The sequence below is a fragment of the Acomys minous genome (assembly GCF_964271855.1).
Source record: "Acomys minous genome assembly, chromosome: 11".
Classification (NCBI taxonomy): Eukaryota; Metazoa; Chordata; class Mammalia; order Rodentia; family Muridae; genus Acomys; species Acomys minous.
The window spans coordinates 108,035,347-108,054,839 of NC_140492.1; the positions used below are offsets into that span (position 1 = coordinate 108,035,347).

Sequence of the window (19,493 nt, forward strand, 5' to 3'; positions counted from 1 at the left end):
TGCATGCACAGGTAGTATGTGCTTTTGTCCTGACTTAGCATGCACAGGTGGTATGTGCCTTTGTCCCGGCTTCTCTAGGGACTCAGGCTAAAAGGTCATTTGAGCCTCCAAGTCACCAGTCTGATCACTTTTTAAAAAAGAAATAAATGAATCAATTTAAAAGTAAAGCTAATACAAATGTTTCTTGGATTGGGGCAATATTAATACATATTTATAAAGAGTTTTTAATAGATTTGAGGCATTATCTTAAGCAATATTTAAGAGATTTTTTTGAGTCTTTAATAAGTAATTTTGGCACTCATATTATTTTGAAATTGAGTCTCCATATGTAAGAACATTCTCTCCATCTAGTGGACAAAGGGCTATACTACATCTTCAAACAAATGGCTAAGACCCACACCAGGCATGTTTTATTCAACAAATGCTTTGATTTTCATAGATAGCATTATTGAAAAAATATTTTAAGATACATAGGTTGTGTCTATAAATTAAGATTTTAAAAAACTGAGTTGAAAAACTATTGGTCTAAAAAAATATAAATTAATGATTTTTTGAGTGATTTGGTGGCACCGATCCCATTAAACTGAGAAAAAGTAAACCCCAAATTACACTCCTCATGAAGAATGTAGAGAAAGAGAGGCCTCCTTCCTTCTGTTTCACTTAACCCTTAAGTCATCCTGCTAACTAATGAGAGGCAGCAGAGCACAGATGCTCTGCAGAGCTTCCTCATCCTTAGGTCCTCTGTGACTGTCTCCTTAAAGGGAAACCGGCTCCCAATCTCCCGACTCTACTGAACAGTGTCTTCCAAATGCATGCTGAGTATTGCTAAAGGCCCATTTTAGTAACTACTCCTCTATGGGACATCACAGGTATCCCAGCCTGAGTTAATACTATTGCTTTTATGTTCTTAATCACAGTATCTTCACAATCAGTGTTTAATAATTGCTTATTTAATGAATAACATCTGAGAAGAACTTCCCCAAATTCCCATGATATCCTTCTTTACCAAGTAAAAGCCCCACCATCTCTGGCTTTCCTGGGGACAGGCAAAGTGCTGCAAAGCGATGATTCTCCCCGGGTGAGTCAGAGACCTCTTATTCAGTCCACAGCTCCTGACATGTGTTTGTGCCTTATGGAATCATGTACTCTGTCAGAGGGGACTTCAGGAACAATAAATACATCATTAAGCCATAATTCAGTGACTTTGGTCAATCAGCTTTTCTAGAACCTTCCATCTTTGTCTGTAAAGTGAATATTTAATTAAATAGTCCTCCAGTGTCTTGGCAGGACCATATAAATATATTTATAAGATGGCACATAACAAAATCTTAAACAGTTGGTAAAATCCTTGCCTCACAAGCACAAGGGCCTGAGTTCATGACTTCTGCATCCATCCAAGTAAAAACGCTGTCATGGGCAGCACATGTCCACAGTCCCATCTTTGGTAAGGCAGAGATGGGGAATCCCCAGAGCTCACTGGCCAGGCAGCCTCCATTCATCAGTAAACTCCAAGTTAAGTGAGAGAATCTATCTCAAAGGACACATTGGAGAGCAGTTGATGGGCACCCTTGACATCAGCCTTTGGCTTGCACATATGCACACATACACAAACATATCTATACAGCACACATGCAACTACAAGCACACACAGAAATTTTTAAGTTGGAATACAGTTTTTGCACTGACTGACTGGGCGACATTGGGACTTTTCCATTTTTGTTTTCTGCTTGAGGGTTTGATTGAGGTGCTGCTTGGTCACAGATGCATCCATGATCAATAATTCACCTGCCTCCCAAGCTTGACTTACTTGGGGCACTGGGACATAACACTGAATATGAATAACTGTTAGAAAGAAAATTTTTAATTGTTTTAAACTAGTGGGTCTTAAGGTGTGTGTGTGTGTGTGTGTGTGGTTGTGTATGGTGGTTGTATATGTGTATTTATGTGGTTGTGTGTGTACAGAGGGACATGCTGAAAATTAACCCCATGACACTGTGCATGTAGGCCAGCTCTGTGCCATTGAGCTAATTGTTCATTCCTGGATAAAAATTCAAATGGGGGCATGTTGGTAACAATTTAATTTGAATTCATGTGTGCCTTCAGTAGTTAATTCTGACAGCAAAGTGAGCTGATGAAGAGTTTCAACTGATAAATGTTATGGACAGTCATGTTTACATTTTAAGAAGATAAAGCTAGATAAAGGCTGCAAAATGGATTCAGGAAACTACTGAAAGGCTGTTACATATTCACAGCAAATGATGGAGAAATTAACAATTGAATAAGTGTAGTGTGAAAAGGAAAAGAGGTGTAGGCTCGGGTGGATTATGACATTAGAAAGTGGCAATTGTTCAGCCAAACTCAAATGTTTACTGTTCTTTTCTAAACAGGAATTCTGTGCTCAGAGCTACTTTTGCAGAATAACTTCTTTTTTTTTATTTTTTATTTTTTAATTGAAGTTAGGTTTGGAAAGACTTAGGCCTTCGCAAATTGTCAACAGCCAAGGAAAATAAGACCATTAAGCCAATGTGATACTTACAGTTGTGGGTTTGTTTGTTTGTTTGTTTGTAGTGGGTTCAAACACAGGATGCTACACTATGCAAACCTACTATGACTCCATTCCTAGTTCAATGTTGTAATATTTGCTGGCCAGAGTCCGATGTCCAATCTTCCCTTCATTCCTCAAATCAAGCTAACTCCTCTGCTAAGATACCAGCGCTCAATGCTCCCACCAATGTAGTTCTCTTTTTCCTCCATTCACAGTTTCGATGTGGACAATGGCACATCATCGGGACGGAGTCCCTTGGATCCCATGACCAGCCCGGGGTCTGGGCTAATTCTCCAAGCAAATTTTGTCCACAGTCAACGCCGGGAGTCCTTCCTGTACCGATCTGACAGCGATTATGACCTCTCTCCAAAATCTATGTCCAGGAACTCCTCGATTGCCAGTGATATGTGAGTAGAAGGATGGGCAGAAAAGGCTAGAAAAACCTGGGCACATTCATCTCTGGGGCGGATGATGTCATAAATGATGGTTTCATCCAAGTGCTTCATCCTCCTTTGATGCACAAAGTGAATCAAATCATCCATGCTGAAGATGAATAGGAGACTTAACTTGAGTGCACTGTCACCTTGATTAAGGGGGGAACATTTTCTCTGAAAAAAATGTATTATTTTTGGAAAAGCAGAATTTAACATTTAGTGGGAAATTACCCTTAAGATATCAGCTTATATTTATATGACCTGTGTTTTAGATACTCAGCCACATAAACATTTTCTAATATTTTTAAAAGCCTTAAGCTTATGTTGAAGACCCCTATGGTATTAAGATGGGCAGCATGCTGACTGTATTTCAAGTGATATATGTTCAGACATGAACCTGGCAAAAATCTCTTGGGGGATTTTTGTACAAATTGAACCAGGTTCTGAAAATAAATCACTAGAGGCAAATTATTGGAATTCATTTAAGGCACATGACAGATTAGAAATGAATCAAACTTAACAGGTTTATAGATAATATGGGGATTATCATCCTGTTTCCCAAGCACATTCTGTTTATCGGCTCACTGTACCTTATATTCGTTCTGTGCTGAGGACACTTCTGCACCATGTCCCTACTCTCTCACTTAATACGTGCACTGTAATATCAGGCACAGGATACAATTAGCTTCCTCTCTCCTCAGGATTTCAACATTTGTCCTGCCACAGGTGACATCTTTTTGTGACATCATCTTAGAACCGACTTGTAGTTCATCTTATAGAACCCCTGTAGGTCTAGTACTTTCCTTGGTACCCCAAAAGATCACCAAGGCAATACAACTGTCCCCATGGAGCTTCCAGAAATTAAGGTGTGCTTTGCTCAGCTTGTGACCTGCTCAGTTTTTGACTCCCACTTCTCTCAGCAGTTGTATCACTGATGACTGTCACTCTTCCTTTGCCAGTGGGTCTCTTTCTGTGTCAGCCTCATCCCTCTTCTGTGGGTTTGAAAATGTTCATAGGATGTTTACTTATTCATTAAAACACAGTGAGAACATTTCTTGAGCTCCTAATCTGTGGGGAAAGAAAGGCTGGTGCTAAGCCATTTGTAACAAAGTGTGAGTACCGCCTTGAAGTTGTAGAGTGCTACCAAGTGTAAAACATGGGCCCAACGAAAACTCTCTGCCCAAAGGAGATGAGAAGAAAGTAATGGGTTCAGGGAATGGTTCTGCAAGATGTGTAGTACGGATGCTCTGGTTTATGACCCTCAGCTGGTCTTGAGAAGCAGACATGGTAAGAGAGGGTCAGGATCCAAGTAAAGTCCACAGGCACTAAGAGCCACCAAAGCTCTTAGCTAGGGGATGGCCTTCATTGTGTTTCATCTGTATTATATTTTGATTATTAATATTCTATTTTTGAAGGATGGTACAGTGAAGAGGCAATAGGGAAGGTACTCATAGCAAATGTAACTGAAACACAATCAGCCACATGTGATGAAGATCTAGACCAAGGTTGTGAAGTGCAGCAAAGAGATAGGCCCAGATATAAGAGGCACAAGGCCTTCAGAGCTCTGTGTGTGTGTGTGTGTGTGTGTGTGTGTGTGTGTGTGTGTGTGTGTATACTTGTGTACACCTCTGTGTATGTGCATGCTTCTGTGCCTGTGCTTATGTGCATCCATATGTGCATGTGTGCATGTGCGGGTGAGTGTCTGTGTGTGTATGCTTGTGTGCATTTGTGTGTATGTGTATGCTTCTGTGCTTGCATGCCTGCATGCATTTATGTGCATCCACATGTGCATCCGTATGTGCGTGTGTTCTTGTGTGTGTGTGTCTGGCAGAGAAAGAGAAACAAATGGACTGACAAATTTTTAACCTCCAGTGAATAAATAAATGGCAGTAGTAACACGAGAAATAAGGGACAGAGAGTGGAAATATAACGTAGGACTAAATAGTGGATTCAGCTTTTATAGAGTAGCATAGGGAAAACTTGGGAGTTGTTTGAAAGGAAAGGACTAAGATTAGAAATAGCAGCCTAAGGGGCTAGAAGAGATTAGAAGAACCAGTTACCTTCTGTAATTACTAGGTGTGTACACGCCATTTGCGTGAAGCACCTTAGTCAGGCAATGGAGTTAGAAGCCCAGTAGGTTGGGGAGTGAATCGAAAACAGTTCTCTAAGCCAGTGAATACATAGTTTTTAGAAAACTGATGATAAAAGGGAGCGAGAGAATTAAAGCTGACCAGGGAAGAAAGAAATTCAAGAGAAAAAAATTAAAGCTAATAAGTTAATGGCACTTGAGCTGAGTGAAGGCCCATAAGCTGGAGTCTAAAAATGAGGAGAAAATGGGGATTGTAAGTAAATGTATAATTACTGATGCAAATTGTGATGCTGAGATCAAGAAACGGTTTCTGGAAAAGTGGTGAAAGATGCAGTTGCGTTCTGTAGGGAAAACAAATAAAAGAACAAATATAAATAGAGAAGATGTAGGAGGAAAAGGCTTGGAGAATAAATGGGAAATGGTGTCCACTTTTCCATTCAAACAGGAAGCTTAACTACCGAAACCAATGATAGTGGTGGGGGCAGTGGAAGGACAAGGCTGAAGGACAAAGCCACTGCACACCCAGGCCTGCTGGTACACACTCGTTATTTCATCTAGTCAGAGGTTGAGGCAGGTTGATAGTATATTCAAGGACAGTCTCGGGTATTGAAGTAGTTCAGGACCATCCTGGGCAGCACAGTGAGACCCTGGCTCAAAGTAAAATGTACAATTATAGCTGGAGATGTGGCCCCAATGGTAGAGTGCCTACCTAGCATTCCATATGTGAGCCTCTAGATATAAGTAGAGGGGGAAAGGCCGATCAATCAGGAGAACAACACACCAGAGAGACTGGTGTAGATGTCTACTCAATCCAGCAACCTAGAAAGATAGTCAACAAAAACTGTCTAGTCCAATTTCATTAAAAGGGAACCGACAAAATAGACAGCTACAGCACCTCTCTCAAGGACCACAGGACATTGAGGAAGAGGGGCGGGAAGAGTGTAAGAGGCAAAGAACAGAGAGATGTGTGTGGCGAAAATATATCTTCTAGGCAGGACACCATGAAGCCATTGCGTTCACGGACTCGCTGCAGCTGTGGCTGTCTACATAAGACCTACGCAAGATTGGGCCTTCCAGCATTTCCTCATGGATGGGGAAGGAACCCAGGAGGCCTCAACCCTTCCTTGGGGACTATATGCAATTAATAGGCATGAAAATCTAACTGAACTCAGTGGACCACACACAAGAAGACATGGAAGTTTGAGGAAGGCTTGTTGAGAGGAAAGGAGGAGACGGAGGAGACGGAGGAGATGGAAGTGAAATGAAATAAATTTGTTATAAGAATGAAAGAAACTGTAGCTCAGTTTTAAAAAGCACTAAAAAGAAAGGTCAGAGAAGAACCTGTAGTGAGTAACTGGAGTCTGTTTTAGTGGTTAAATGTTCTGCTCTCTGAAATTCTAGTAAAACAGTTTTAATGCATAGGCTGAGTGTCACCTACCCTCCAGGTTGGGAAAGACTAAGTATGTATCTCCCTTTTATAAAGAGCTAGGACTAGTGCTGTTTCACGTATAAGGATGACCTCATTTTACCCTGTACCAACTCAAGAGTTCCTTTATCTCCTTGGAGGACTCATGTGCAAATGACAAATTGAATTAGACCATGATGCAACTCTGCTTATTGTTGAAAAATAATGTCTTGACGTGCTCAGTTTTCTGAGTTACCCTGCGTATTCTCCTAGGAGAAATGAGGCATTCCTTTCACACTTGGTGAGAAACAACCTAAACAAAATAATTATGCCTTCGTGTTTAATTTAATACAGCATTTATCTTCCACACATACATGGGTTTGCTTTCCCTTTATTTGATGGCTTATGTGGCCATGTGTGAAGTGGAGGTTTTTTTAGCTAGTTTGTGTTGCTGCATGAAGATTGCTCAATGTGCATAGCTCCACTCCACAGTGATGAGAAATCAAAATTAAACTTTAATTTAAAATCCACTTTGCTCACTTGATGATTCTGTATATGTTATCTTGCTTTTCAACAGATAAAATCCCTTAGTGTTAATGAGAGTTTGTAACTTTTTAAAAATTACTATTTTATTTTTATTTTTTCAGAATAAAACCACTTTATTTTCATTAACTCACAAAACACAGTACAGTTAGTTCAAGGAGACCAAAAGCTTTCCCAGGTAGCCAACACTACAGGCCTCAGTGAATATCTCTAGTTAGAATTCTTTCGTGGCCATGGAGCTATTAGAAATAGCTAGTAGCAATGGAGTTATAAGAAATCCAGGTCCACACTTGCGCTATCAATCATGTAGAGTCAATTTGCATTTCTTCGGTCACTGATTAGTGCTTTGCCTCCTTGTGTGTCTGTGTGAGGACATTGGATCCCCTGGAACTGGAGTTACAGACAGTTGTGAGTTGCCATGTGAGTACTGGGAATTGAACTCAGGTCCTCTGGAAGAGCAGCCAGTGCTCTTAACTGCTGAGCCATCTCTCCAGTCCCAAGAGTTTGTAGCTTTTTGTTTGAATGAAATGTTTTAGAAAATCTAAACTCTCTGTAAGTTTGGGTATAGTTGTTTAATTAATTAGGGAATGAGAAGAAAATAATTCCTTCCTGACAAGATGACATTGTTTTATTATCCATAAATAAATATTAATAAGTAGCTGAGGTACACAAAGAAAAAAGCCAACGGTGATGACCATAATACATATTGTATGTGGATATTACACTTCACTTTTCTGAGTATTTTTGTATCTGCTATTTCATTTGATCCTTCATTTCTTTCAATGGGAACATAAAGATGGTATTTGTGAATAGGCGATCCAAAGTCCAGAAATGTTCATCTTTTCAAAATACAATAAAAGTATTGATCATTTGTAGTGATACCATTGAGAACAATGTTTGTGAGTAGATAAACAAAACTCATTTAACCAATAGAATGACTATAAAACACTGTAAAATTTGGTGAAAAATAAACTATGGCAAATCATGATGTATACAAAAACAATAAAGCAGCCATGCATATGACTCAGAAAATGTATACATTTCTATAGTATTAAAAAAAAAATCAGCCAGATGAGGTGGCACGTGCCTGTAATACCAGCACTCAGGAGGCAGTCGCAGGTGGATCTTCGTAAGTTTGATGTTATCCTGGTCTACAAAGCAAGTCCAGGATAGCCAAGGCTACAAAGAGAAATCCTGTCTCAATGAATAAATAAATAATAAATAAATAGTTAAATACATAAATAGATAATTTTTAAAAACCTCAGAGACCCTGTCTCAAAAATAATTAAGTAAATAAATAAAATAAAATAAAACTCAGGCTCTACAAATATTTACCTATATAAGGTAGATGTTTCTGAAGCTTCTGCTCTGCTTATTAAATACAAATGTCACAACAGTGACTTAGTTGCTAGCATGCTTGTCATATGAATATAAACACCTGAGTTTTGATCCCAGCATCCTTGGATGCGGCAGTGATACACTGGGCATGTGGCCATAGGAAGAGCTCCTGGGGTTCAAAAGTCAGCCAGGCTAGTGCATCAACGAGCTCCCAGTTCACCAAGAGACAGAGACCATGGCCCAACCTAAGGTGAAGAAGCAATTGAGGAAAACGTTCTCTGGCACCTTCTGGCCTCACATATATGCACGCATGTGCATATGCCTCCCCATACATGCCCACCCACCCACAAGTACACAAACATGAGTGAAAACACACACACATACACACATACACAAAGAAGAAAATAAGAAACACATCAGTGGTAGCATAAGCATAGTAAAGAAGCAAATGTAGAAAAAGCAGATGTGAAGCACACATTTAGATAACCATAGACACAACCAGAGAAATGAAGGGCAAAACAGGAGGAGAACGGCATGATAAACACATAGTGCCATGTTTCTCAAAGTAAATTGAAAAATAATTGGAACTTCCCAGCCCAGCAGCAGCCAGTTCTGGTGCTGCCCCGTTGCCCGGTGAGCTAAGGCTGTGTGCCCTTGAAACCCCCGAAGAGATGTGACTGCAAAGATCAACAAGACAACAAGGAAGGACAAGAGGTGTTCTTGTTACTTTGTCATGGCTATAGCAAAACACGCGCCCCCACCACTACCACCACCAAAGTGGTTTAAGGAAGGGAGAATGTGTTCCTGTGCACTCTGGCTCACAGTTTTAAGTCCATCACGTTAGGGAAGGCACCGCAGTAAGAGCGCCTCCAGCGGTAGAGGCAGGAGTGTGAGGAGCCGGTGAGCCTTTCCACACTGTCGCACAGGAGAGATGGGATGAGCGCTTCCTTTCTCTTGTTTATTAAGTCGGGGACTTGAGGCTCTGGCCTGGCGCAACCCACACTCAGGACAGGTCTTCCCACCTCAGTGAACCGACCTCTCTGCAAACGTCCCTACAGACGTGCCTGGAGCACAGTCTCCTAAGTGATTCTGAGTCTCATCAAGCTCACCACAAGACTGAGGACCGCACAAGACAAAGAGCACTTAATCATAGAACTATACGCCATCGTAGTAAAGCAACCTCCCAAACCAATTAGGTTTACAACCGATTCACCTGGATAACTGGATTCTTTTCCTATCCTCCGCTGGCTAGCCCATGACATACAGAGATGACGCAGACAGCACTTCGCTCGTGTTTGCGTACAGACTATGCAGTAGAGGTCGAGGGCACAGTGATGTGGATGGGGTCATCTGATAAAGCATTGGACACCCTTGGCTTATTGTCTGTGTCCCTTACAGATGGTCAGAGCTTATTGTTCTTGGGAACCCTCTCACTAGTGGACATATCTCCTAACTCTTACTTCAGGCTGTCACTCCTTCCTTCACAGCTACCCAGTGCGTCACGCCCCTAGACCCCCTGGTGTTGCTTTTCAGCCATAGCCCCTCCTCCCTTTGGCTTTTGTCTACTAAGTAACTTGGTAGTTTCCCCTCCAGGGCGGGGCCTAAGCAAGACCAGGGATTGGCCAATGTATCCATTCATATTTTTACTCTGGATTAAGTAAATTTTCCTTGGGCGCTTTCTGGAATATCTCAGGAAGAAAAATCAAAACGAAAGCAGGCATGGTTGATTGCAAAGATTCCACTCCTCGCTGCACCACAGAAAACTATGTAACTGCTTTTAGGTAAACTTTAGGTTTTATTTTATTTTATTTTTGGCCTTGCCTGGCAATAAATATTTTAACTTTTTGCTTTATTTGTATGATGACAAATACGTTTCAAGTGTATTTCCTTTTTTTTTTTGTTTGTTTGCTATGTAAATACAAAGCTAAGCCACAAACAGGTACAACCAAGGTATTTTTTATCTCACAGTCACATTCTCCTGTCAGATGCTGACCGGGCTAGCAAGGGGTCTGGGGAAGACTTTCTCAGGTAGCACCATCATGAGGCTGGGGACAAGGGGAGGTTCTTATACCTCGCTCCTGAGCCCCAGCCCCTGCACTGGAGGAGAGTGGTCAAAACTAGTTCTTCCCAGGGATGGACAAGGAAGCCACCTACTCTTGCTATCACAGCTCAAAACTGAAGTATCATTCTGTCTCTCTGGCTGCTTAAGCCCCCTAAGTGCCAAATACAACTGATGCCCGATGCTGGCAGGGCTTCACAGGAGACTAGCGACATTTTCACAGGAGACCAGGGGTTCCGCCTTGACAGCAGGTAGAGAACTTTCCACGCAGTAGAATCAGGTTGGGGGTGGGGGTGGGGCTTGAGTATAGGTGTGGTAATTCTGTTCCCACTATGAACCCTCACTTTTGATTAGAATAGAGAAATCTTCACTATGCAAACCAGCCAGCCAAGCCAAAAAAGACAAAAGAACCCCAGAAGAAAAAAGAAAAATGCATTATTTTATTATCTTCAAAACCTATATACATATAAGTTGTTTTCTGTGTTTATTTTCCTTTTTTGACTTTTTAATGCTTTGTTTTTTATTTTTAAAAATAAATTCAGTGTTGACATTTTTATAAAGAATTAATGCAGTTTCGGGAGACCTGCCCTGCTTGGGCATGACAACAGTGCTTTTTCCTGCTCGCCTCTAGTCTGATTGCCTACCCTGATGCTTCCACGTGCCTGGAAAAGCCATAAGCCTGTGGAAGAGGTCTGCTCCCAGCGGGGCCTCTGAACCCCAGGCTCAGTAAGCTTTGGAGAAAGCAGAGGGGAGGACTAGCTTACCGCGAATCTTTTGTTTAAAAAAAAACAACCCACACTTATCAATGTGTACACCTGTCAAAACGCTGAGGCGAACAAGAACTTGAAGATATCCCATCCAGGCTGGGACTGGGGGTTGGGGCGGGGCAGTGGCAACACCCTCACCCCCACCTGTCCTTGGACGTGGAGTGAAGGCGAGTTCTGACTTCCATCTTGGGCGAGCCTGACCCCATTGTCTAAAATCTGTGCGGAGTCTTAGACTGCACCGGAAGCGGAAACGTTTTACTTGTACGCAGAAAGGTAAAAAAACAAGTAGACTATAAAAGTTTTGGTAATATATGGCCATCGGGTCAAGAAGTCCACCTTGGAAACCTGTAACAGATATTTAAATGATATTAAATGAAAAGGCGTCTTTAATATGCTTTTTAAGACATTTGAAGTAATTAGCTAGGAGTAAGTTCGTGTGTAAAAAAGAAAATCGTCTCTCTTTGGGGGCGCTTTGTCCTTTAAAGGAGGCAGGGTGGTTAATGCTTCAGTAAAGGCTTCGATGGGGACCTTCCTTCGCTCACTAGTCAGTCAGTCGTAGAGGGGCTCTTCCTCCTCCTCCTCAGCGGCTGGGTCTCGGTAGTGGTGAACATGAGATGAGGTTCGCCATTGATGCCTAACTGTCCTGCCCGGATTCCAGAGTTCTCTCAGCTGAGGATGTTGGACTGATGGGACTAGGAGCAGTGAGGCCCCGAGGGAAATTACACAGGTGCAGGGGATGGTTTAACTTTCAAAGGGAAACGAACTACTTATCAGTCTGCTGTAATGCTAATAGGCTCAAGTTTTCTCTGATTCCATCTTTCGATCATGATCAAAGCAGCCCTTTGAGCCCTGGTGTCTTTACAGAACTTCCTTTTCAGTGGTTGCTGGGTAAGAAGCAATCATTGAATAAAAGTCCACACGGGGTAGGAAATGTGACAGGCGCTAGCCAATCTCTTCCCACAGCGGGGGGAGCCATACGTTGATAATAGGTACTGACTTATTAGGGGGAAACCTCATGAAATTGTTTGGACCTAACTGCTTAGGAATAGGAACTACTGGTGATTTCTTTTGGCAACGGGGGTATTGTAAATAAAACGAACGAGACACAGGAAACACTGTGCACTAAGGAAAGGCTCTGTTAAGGTATTTATTTTATTTATATCCCGAAGATTGGAGCTAGACCAACTCTCCCTGTGAGGAGCAATTTACTGGTGCCGGGAGGTTGCAGGGGGAGCGTGGACAGCGGGTTCAGCACCATCATCTTTGCAACAAGCTCCAGAGGAGACCATGTGTCTTGTTCTTGATCCCGTTAGGACACCAGGTCTTCCTAGATCCTTGATTAGATTGTCATCCAACGTCACACAGTTACGGTCACAAGGCAGGTCCATTCTTTTTCTCCTCCCTCTGAAGCTGGCCGCTGGTACTATTGTTAGTGTGCGGGGCTGGCGTAGATCAACGCCCATATTTAAGACCTCAAGAAGCCCATCAGCAAAGTATACGAAGGACGTTGGCTACCAGGCTAACTTGGTTCTCCTTTATGTTTTTTTTCCCTATACCTTAAGTCTTTATTTTCTATTTTATTCAATAGCTGAGCAATTTTATTACAGACTCAAAAAGTTCTATTAATTGCAAAGTGCAAACTACGCTTCATCTCTTAGTCTTCAAACTAAGCAATTTAGCGCATTTAGCTGACGTGTATTTTATATTTTTTAAATTTAACTACAAACCTAATGTTTTGATTGCCCTTACCATGATAAGACTAAAAGTCAAGATGAAGCCATCAATGCAGTGAGATGCTGTCAAGATGGCTGGCAGTATTGCATTGTTCCACCCGTTTTCAAAATAACAAACAGTTTGAGTCATGCTCACTACTATCCCTGTTTTCATTGCCAAAGTGAGGACATTTCCAAAAACATCTTAGAACATAAACATTTGTCTTAAATCAGATAGAAAGGCGCATAGCAACAAGACATCTTACCAATGCCTTATTTCTGTGCATTCCACTGGGGATTTGTCCAAACATTTAATGTACAGGTTTTTCTTTTCTTTTCTGCTGATTGGTTGACCTGTGTAGGTCTCACTGTGTAACCCAGGCTGGCCTTGGACTCACAGCCATCATCCTGTCTCAGCCTTCCCAATGCTGAACTTTATAGCAACGCACCACCCAACCCAGGTTACAATTGTTTTTATTTCATAGGGGTGTGTGTGTGTGTGTGTGTGTTTGTGTGTGTGTGTGTGTGTGTGTGCTGTGTGTGTACATATATGTACAGATTCTGTGTACAGGGGCAGAGACCAAGCAGCACCTGGTCCTGCTCCACTTCCCTCTGAATTATTTCCTTAGACCGTGTCTCTTCCTGCATCAGAAGCTAGCCTCTTGGCTAGCAACCCTAGTGATCCCTTGTCCCCATCCCCACAGAGCTTGGTTTACAGGCAGGCAGTTAGCCACGCCTAACTTTATTTAAATGTCAGTGCTGGCATCTAAACTCAGGTCCTCATTTTTTGCATGCAAAGTGGTCATCTCCACTGAGCCATCTCTCTCATCCCAATTTTCTTTCTTGATCTTTACATATAATATGTTCCTTAAAACTTTTTAATGGTGAAAAAATTATAAGTGAGAGAAACAGTCACCTAAGACTTCCTAGGCTACTTACCGTAATATAAAGGGAACAGTGTGGCAATAAATTATTTTTCTAAGTGAAAATAAGATAAAATAAAAGCCGTTTGACACTGGGCACTGAGCAAGTTTTTGAAAAAAAAATTAAACACTTGGTTGCACTATTTATTAAATGTAACACCTATTTTTTTAAATGTGGAGTGAGAGCAGTTTGGTAATAAAAATGATTATCCCACATTCCTATAGGCCATCAGACTCCTGATAGAAGACAAACTAGGATAGCCTCAGTGAAGGAAGAGTTGGCTCGTTTATCAGGGTGCTCGTAAAGGAATAGAGTCTCCGAGAGCAATATGTGAATTATAAGCCCACTAAAGTCAGGCAAATCTGGACACTGTCTTCAAGGAAACACAAAGCTAACCCAATTAATCTACATATGCATTCATCTAACATGGCCCTACAAAAAAGAACCAGAGCCAAAACAACAGGCTCTCCCTGCCCACTTGACCTTGCCAAGAACTTCCGGTTGAAACAAGCTACAGACCCTGGGCCTGGTGGCTCCCATCCATCCTCTGGGTGTTGAAGAGGACAGAGATGAGACCCCCTGCTCCAGTGTGTCACAAAATGGAACCTTTCTGAACATGAAGTTTTGGTGGTGGTTGGCTGGAAGGAGGAAGATGGTGGCAGGCTTGCAGGAGGAGAGGAGTCGCTTTTTCTAGGAGCCACGCAGAGTGTGCTTCCCAGCACTCTCTGCGAGAAGGGATGTGGACCTGCCTGGTGTTCTTGATTGAGGCTTACTCTATTGCTGAGCAGCGTGAACAGCAGCTACGCCATTCAGGGTGTCATTTTGAAGGCAGCACAGATCCATGAAAACGAGGCACAAAATATCACTTGACACAAATGTTTTTGTCATTAAAAAAAAAAAAAAAAAGAACCCTAGACAGGAAAGGAGAAAGGCAGCTGATATTGAGACACCAGGATAAATACCTGTTCCGCTTACACATCAGTCACTTGAAATATGTATTTTGCTTGTCAGTCCTGGCTCCTTAACAAACTGATCTCAACTCTCCCTGTACTATTCTCAGAGCCGTATAAGGAGACACAGCTACACTGCTGGATGTCGTGTCCTGGAGTGTCACCAAATCGGTCCAACTCCCCACAGTAGGAAACATTTAACTAGTCTATCACAGATATGGAGGGAGCAAATGGCTCCTACACCTGTAGTTTTGCTTCAGAGAAACTAAGAGAACAGACCCTAAGCTTTGCTTGCAGACTTTCGGCGCATTAGATGCTTCACTTTGGACTTGGTGAAGAGGCTGTTCTGTTGGTCTGTATTCCCTACTCTCAACCCCATGTCAGCTTTCCCTTAACTGCCTTGAGAGTTGAGGGGTTTTCCCAGCCTTGGGTCAAAAAGGATGTTGTCATCTCCAGAGATAATTGTAAAGTTCTCAGGCATCCATTCAGGCAAAGAAGAGGCTAAAGAGTAGAGAGAAAAAAATAACAAGTCGACCACTGAAAATGCAAGAGGCTGTGATGTGATGGGATGTCATGTATGCAACTTACAGGATGAAGTCTCCAGGCAAACGTCCTGAGTGGCCCGAAGACCAAATCCTCCTCCATCCTGTCTCCATCAGGAAGTGCGAGGCTGCAGGCACAGCTCCTTCCTGCTTGGTACTCAGAGAATTGCAGAATTCAATATAACACCAAAGCCCATTGCATTTGCTTGTCTTGTGTTTTGTTGGCTTGTGGGCGATAGACAGCATATCCACTGTCACTCACATATGGACACAGAGCATTTCCATGACTGCAGATGACATTTCCACTGGGCGTTTACGATAGTCCCGATCCATCTGACCAACCAGAAAACAGCGTGGTCAAAACAGAGCAGTGGGTGTTTGTTGTTGTTTTTTAATCTGGGGCTCATATCCAGCTACACAGCATATCTTCCTGTCCTGAGATTTCAAGGCCCATTAAAATGTCAAAAAGCACCAGAGAGACCAGCATAGGTCTCCGGCTTCCTATTTCCCCATGTAAAGGATATGAACAAAGATATTCTGACTAAAACAATATTAGTTTTTAGCTTAATTTTTAAAGACATGATACTTCCTTCCTCCCTCCCCCGCCTCTCTGTCTCTGTCTCTCTCTGTGCCTCTCTGTCTGTCTGTCTGTCTCTGTCTGTCTGTCTGCCTGTCTCTGTCTGTCTGTCTCTCTGTCTGTCTCTGTCTGTCTGTCTGTCTGTCTGTCTGTCTCTCTCTCTCTCTCTCTCTCTCTCTCTCTCTCTCTCTCTCTCACACACACACACACACACACACACACACACACACAATCTCAGGAAAAAGATGAGTTAAGCAAAGAAACATGAAGTTTCTCAACACTTCACTCCACAGTCTCCACTTACTGCCACGATGACAAGGACCCATGAACACTGTGCCTGACAAACTCCGGGTTTCAGACTGCCTTCAGGAACCTAATGACCTTTCCCATTTGCTCAGGGTATTACCGTTTCTGAATTTAGGTTTTCGGATCCTGGCTCTTCTCCTTGGAGTGGCAGTATGAGAGCAGCCATTAGTGCAGGGCGCTGAGAGTGGCTTTCTGTGTGTCCTTCACTTTTGGCACCTAGTAGTAATCTCAAAATAAATAAAGTCTTCTCTATATGATTAAACCTTTCCTTTTAATCCAGCAGGCCCATTCTACCTCAGGCAGACCTTTAAGATTGTACTCCCTAGCCATAAATCTCCCTTGCAGACGAGCCTTCTGGAGACAACCCAAGAAAACAGGGCCAGTGACGTTAAGACTAAACGAAAGGCCTGTCAAATAACGTACACTGTGAAAGAAGAGCCTGTTCCTAGAACACGGAGTGAGGGCCCTTGGGTAGCCTCTTTCCCTCTGGGTACTTAGACGTGTGCTTCTTCCGCCCTCCTGTCCAAAACGTCAAACTCAGCCTAGGACCCCACCCCTCACCCCCGCCCCCACCCCCGTGTCCAATTGTGGCCTCGGCACTCCTGGAAAATTCCTTCTGCTGCATCAGTCTTTATTGAGCAAAATATTATGAATTTCTTTGTGCACATGTCCACACACATTTGCTAAGCTCCTTTGAAGTGGGACACTTCTGTTCATAAATGTGAGAGTGGATTAATTTTTTTCTTTTTTTCTTTTCCTTTCTTTTTTTTTTTTTTTTTTTTTTTGTGCCATCATAGAGCTTAACGAACTGGGTGGCATTTATTTGTTATTTATTTTCTTCAATGAAGCAAAAATTTTCTATCTTACAACATACAGCGTCAGACCCCAGAGTGTTTTCCTCCGTTGTATAATAAATTCTCAGTTTTATGCTTTATCACCAATGCACATTCTTAGTGAAGGTCTGAGCACACGTGAACCAAAAACTGAGGATTTGTGTTTTGAAGCTTATTTGTTTGGTTATTATTTGTTTTTGAGGTGTGTGTGTGTGTCTGTGTGTGTGTGTGTGCCTGTGTGTATATGTTCGTATGTGTGTATGTCTGTGTGTGTATGTTCATATGTGTGTGTGTGTGCATGTTTGTATATGTTCATATGTGTGTGTGAGTGTATGTGTGTGTGTTCAAGTATGTGCAAGTACATGTGTGTGTATGAGGGACACACATGTGGAGAGCCAAGGACAACCTTAAGTTTTGTTCCTTAAGCATCATCTACATGTTATTTCTAGACAGGGCTCTTTGCTGACCTGGAACTCACCCACCATAGTCGGCTGGCCAGCCAGTGACCTCTTGGCATCCATCTTTCCCAGTGCTCTGATTATAAGAATGCACCACCATGCCTGGGTTTTTTTTGGGGGGGGGATGGGGTTGTGGGGTTTTTTTTGTTTGTCTTGTTTTGTTTTTATGTGGGCTCTAGGGATCAAATTCAGGCCCTCAGCTCTGTGAAACCAGCAATTTGCTGTTTGCTCCACCTCCCTAGCTTTCTTTATTGTTTCTGAGACTGGGTCTCTTGCCACCCAGGCTGGCCTTGAATACTAGGTAATAAAATACAGCCCTGAAAGCCAGCTCCCTGTGACTCCACATCCCAAGTGCTAGGATCACAGGCGTGTGCCCCTGCTGGATCACAGGCGTGGGCCGCTGCACCACTCTTGAGGTTTGCTTTGTTTTTGTTGATTCAAAGATCAAGCCAGCCCTTGATTCTTTTTTTTTAAATGTATTTTGTAGCCTACAAACAAGAAGTTGTCTGTGTTTAAGACGGGCAGTAAAAAGTCTTAATATGAGTCTAAATGGGGTAGGTATTGGACTGAGTTAATTAACGTATCTATTACTTTACACAGTCATTGCTTTTGTGATGAGGAAGTCTAAAATCGCCTGCTAGAGATTTTTAAGTACATGGTGCATCACTGTTTGTTACAGTCAGTAACGCATGCTGTAAGTTCCATGAACGAATTCTTCCTAGGCTTTCTAACCCCAACCTCGTTTCCCAGCCCCAAAAAACAATACTCCACTCTCTTTGTTTTATTTCCATGTCAGAGTGCTACACGTATGTGACATCATGCCCCCTTTGTCCTCCTTATTACACTAAGCATACTATGTCTCAGGTTCACACCTCCTCCTGCAACAAAAGACTTTCTTTTAAAAATTTGAGTAGTGTTCTGTGGCATCTGTATACCAACTTCTTCTTTCTCCACCCACCTATTGATGGACACGTAAGCTGATTCTGTGTCGTGGCTACTGTGCATATCTCTGTGACGCACTGCTCCCATTTTTTAATTGTTTGCATACCCAGAAATGGAGGATGGATCTTTGGGGCAATATTTTCAGTTTTGGATGAACTCTTTCCTCTGTCGCTGTACCCACTTCTAATCCCAGGACAGTGCACGAAGTTCCTCCGCATCGTTGTCACTTTTGATCTTTTCCTGAATCACCTCTGACCTTTTGCTTTTTTATGAGGCCCCTGGGCACTGCCTCTGACACTGAGACACGAGATCTTCTGCCTTTGAAAGTGAAATCAACTGAGTATGAGTGTGAGGTGAGGGCGGATATCTTGGTTAGCTTCGCGTTTCCCCGGTGATGAGTGCTATTGAGGACCTCCTCAGGCACCGCTGGTCCTTGGTACATTTTTCCTGGGGGAGTCCGTGTTTCTGTATAATGTGGTCGTTATGTATCCTTGTGACTGCATTGCTTCTTAATTGTTAAAATTGTTAACAGGATGTTAAGGAGATGTTTTAGATTTTAGAATCCTGAGTATCTTCCAAAGTCACCACATTTTCTGAAGTTGGATGATGCAAGTATATGTAGACATGTGTAGATATTGTGGGAGACGGGAGTGCTAGGGGCAGGGCCCAGGGCCTCACACATGCTAAACGGCTGCTCTATCACCGGAGCTGGCCCCTCAGTCCTTCCATGATATTCTTTAATTATATAAAGCCAGATGTAATATTTACAGGGCTGGTGTCTCACAGAAGGTTTCCCTGTGGAAAAGGATGTGCTCAGTTCTGATACGACCTGATGAGCTGGGGTGGGTGGTGGGGGCTCCCTTTTTCTGAGGAAAAGGGGAGGGAGGCATGTGGGACAGAGGATGGGACTGGAGGAGAGAAGGGTTGGGGCTATGACCAGGATGTAAAGTGAATAAATAAATAAATACATTTTAAAAAAGTTTCCCTGTGAAGTAGAATAGGTAAAAAGAGGCCTATTTTCTGGATATCTGTTTAATAGGTGGGATTTTTGTGCCTCCCCCATCTCCCG

General features: G+C 42.5%; 1 protein-coding gene across 13 annotated transcripts in view; it reads left to right on the forward strand.

Moving 5' to 3' along the window:
• The window catches only part of PDE4D (phosphodiesterase 4D), a 1,423,826-nt gene that overhangs the window by 1,223,720 nt on the left and 180,613 nt on the right, over positions 1 to 19,493 (forward strand). For all 13 annotated transcript variants that reach the window (XM_084801381.1, XM_084801385.1, XM_084801383.1 and 10 more), the window contains one exon: positions 2,761 to 2,952. In XM_084801381.1, coding sequence (XP_084657507.1) covers positions 2,761 to 2,952 — 192 coding nt within the window. The remainder of the gene's footprint in view (positions 1 to 2,760; positions 2,953 to 19,493) is intronic.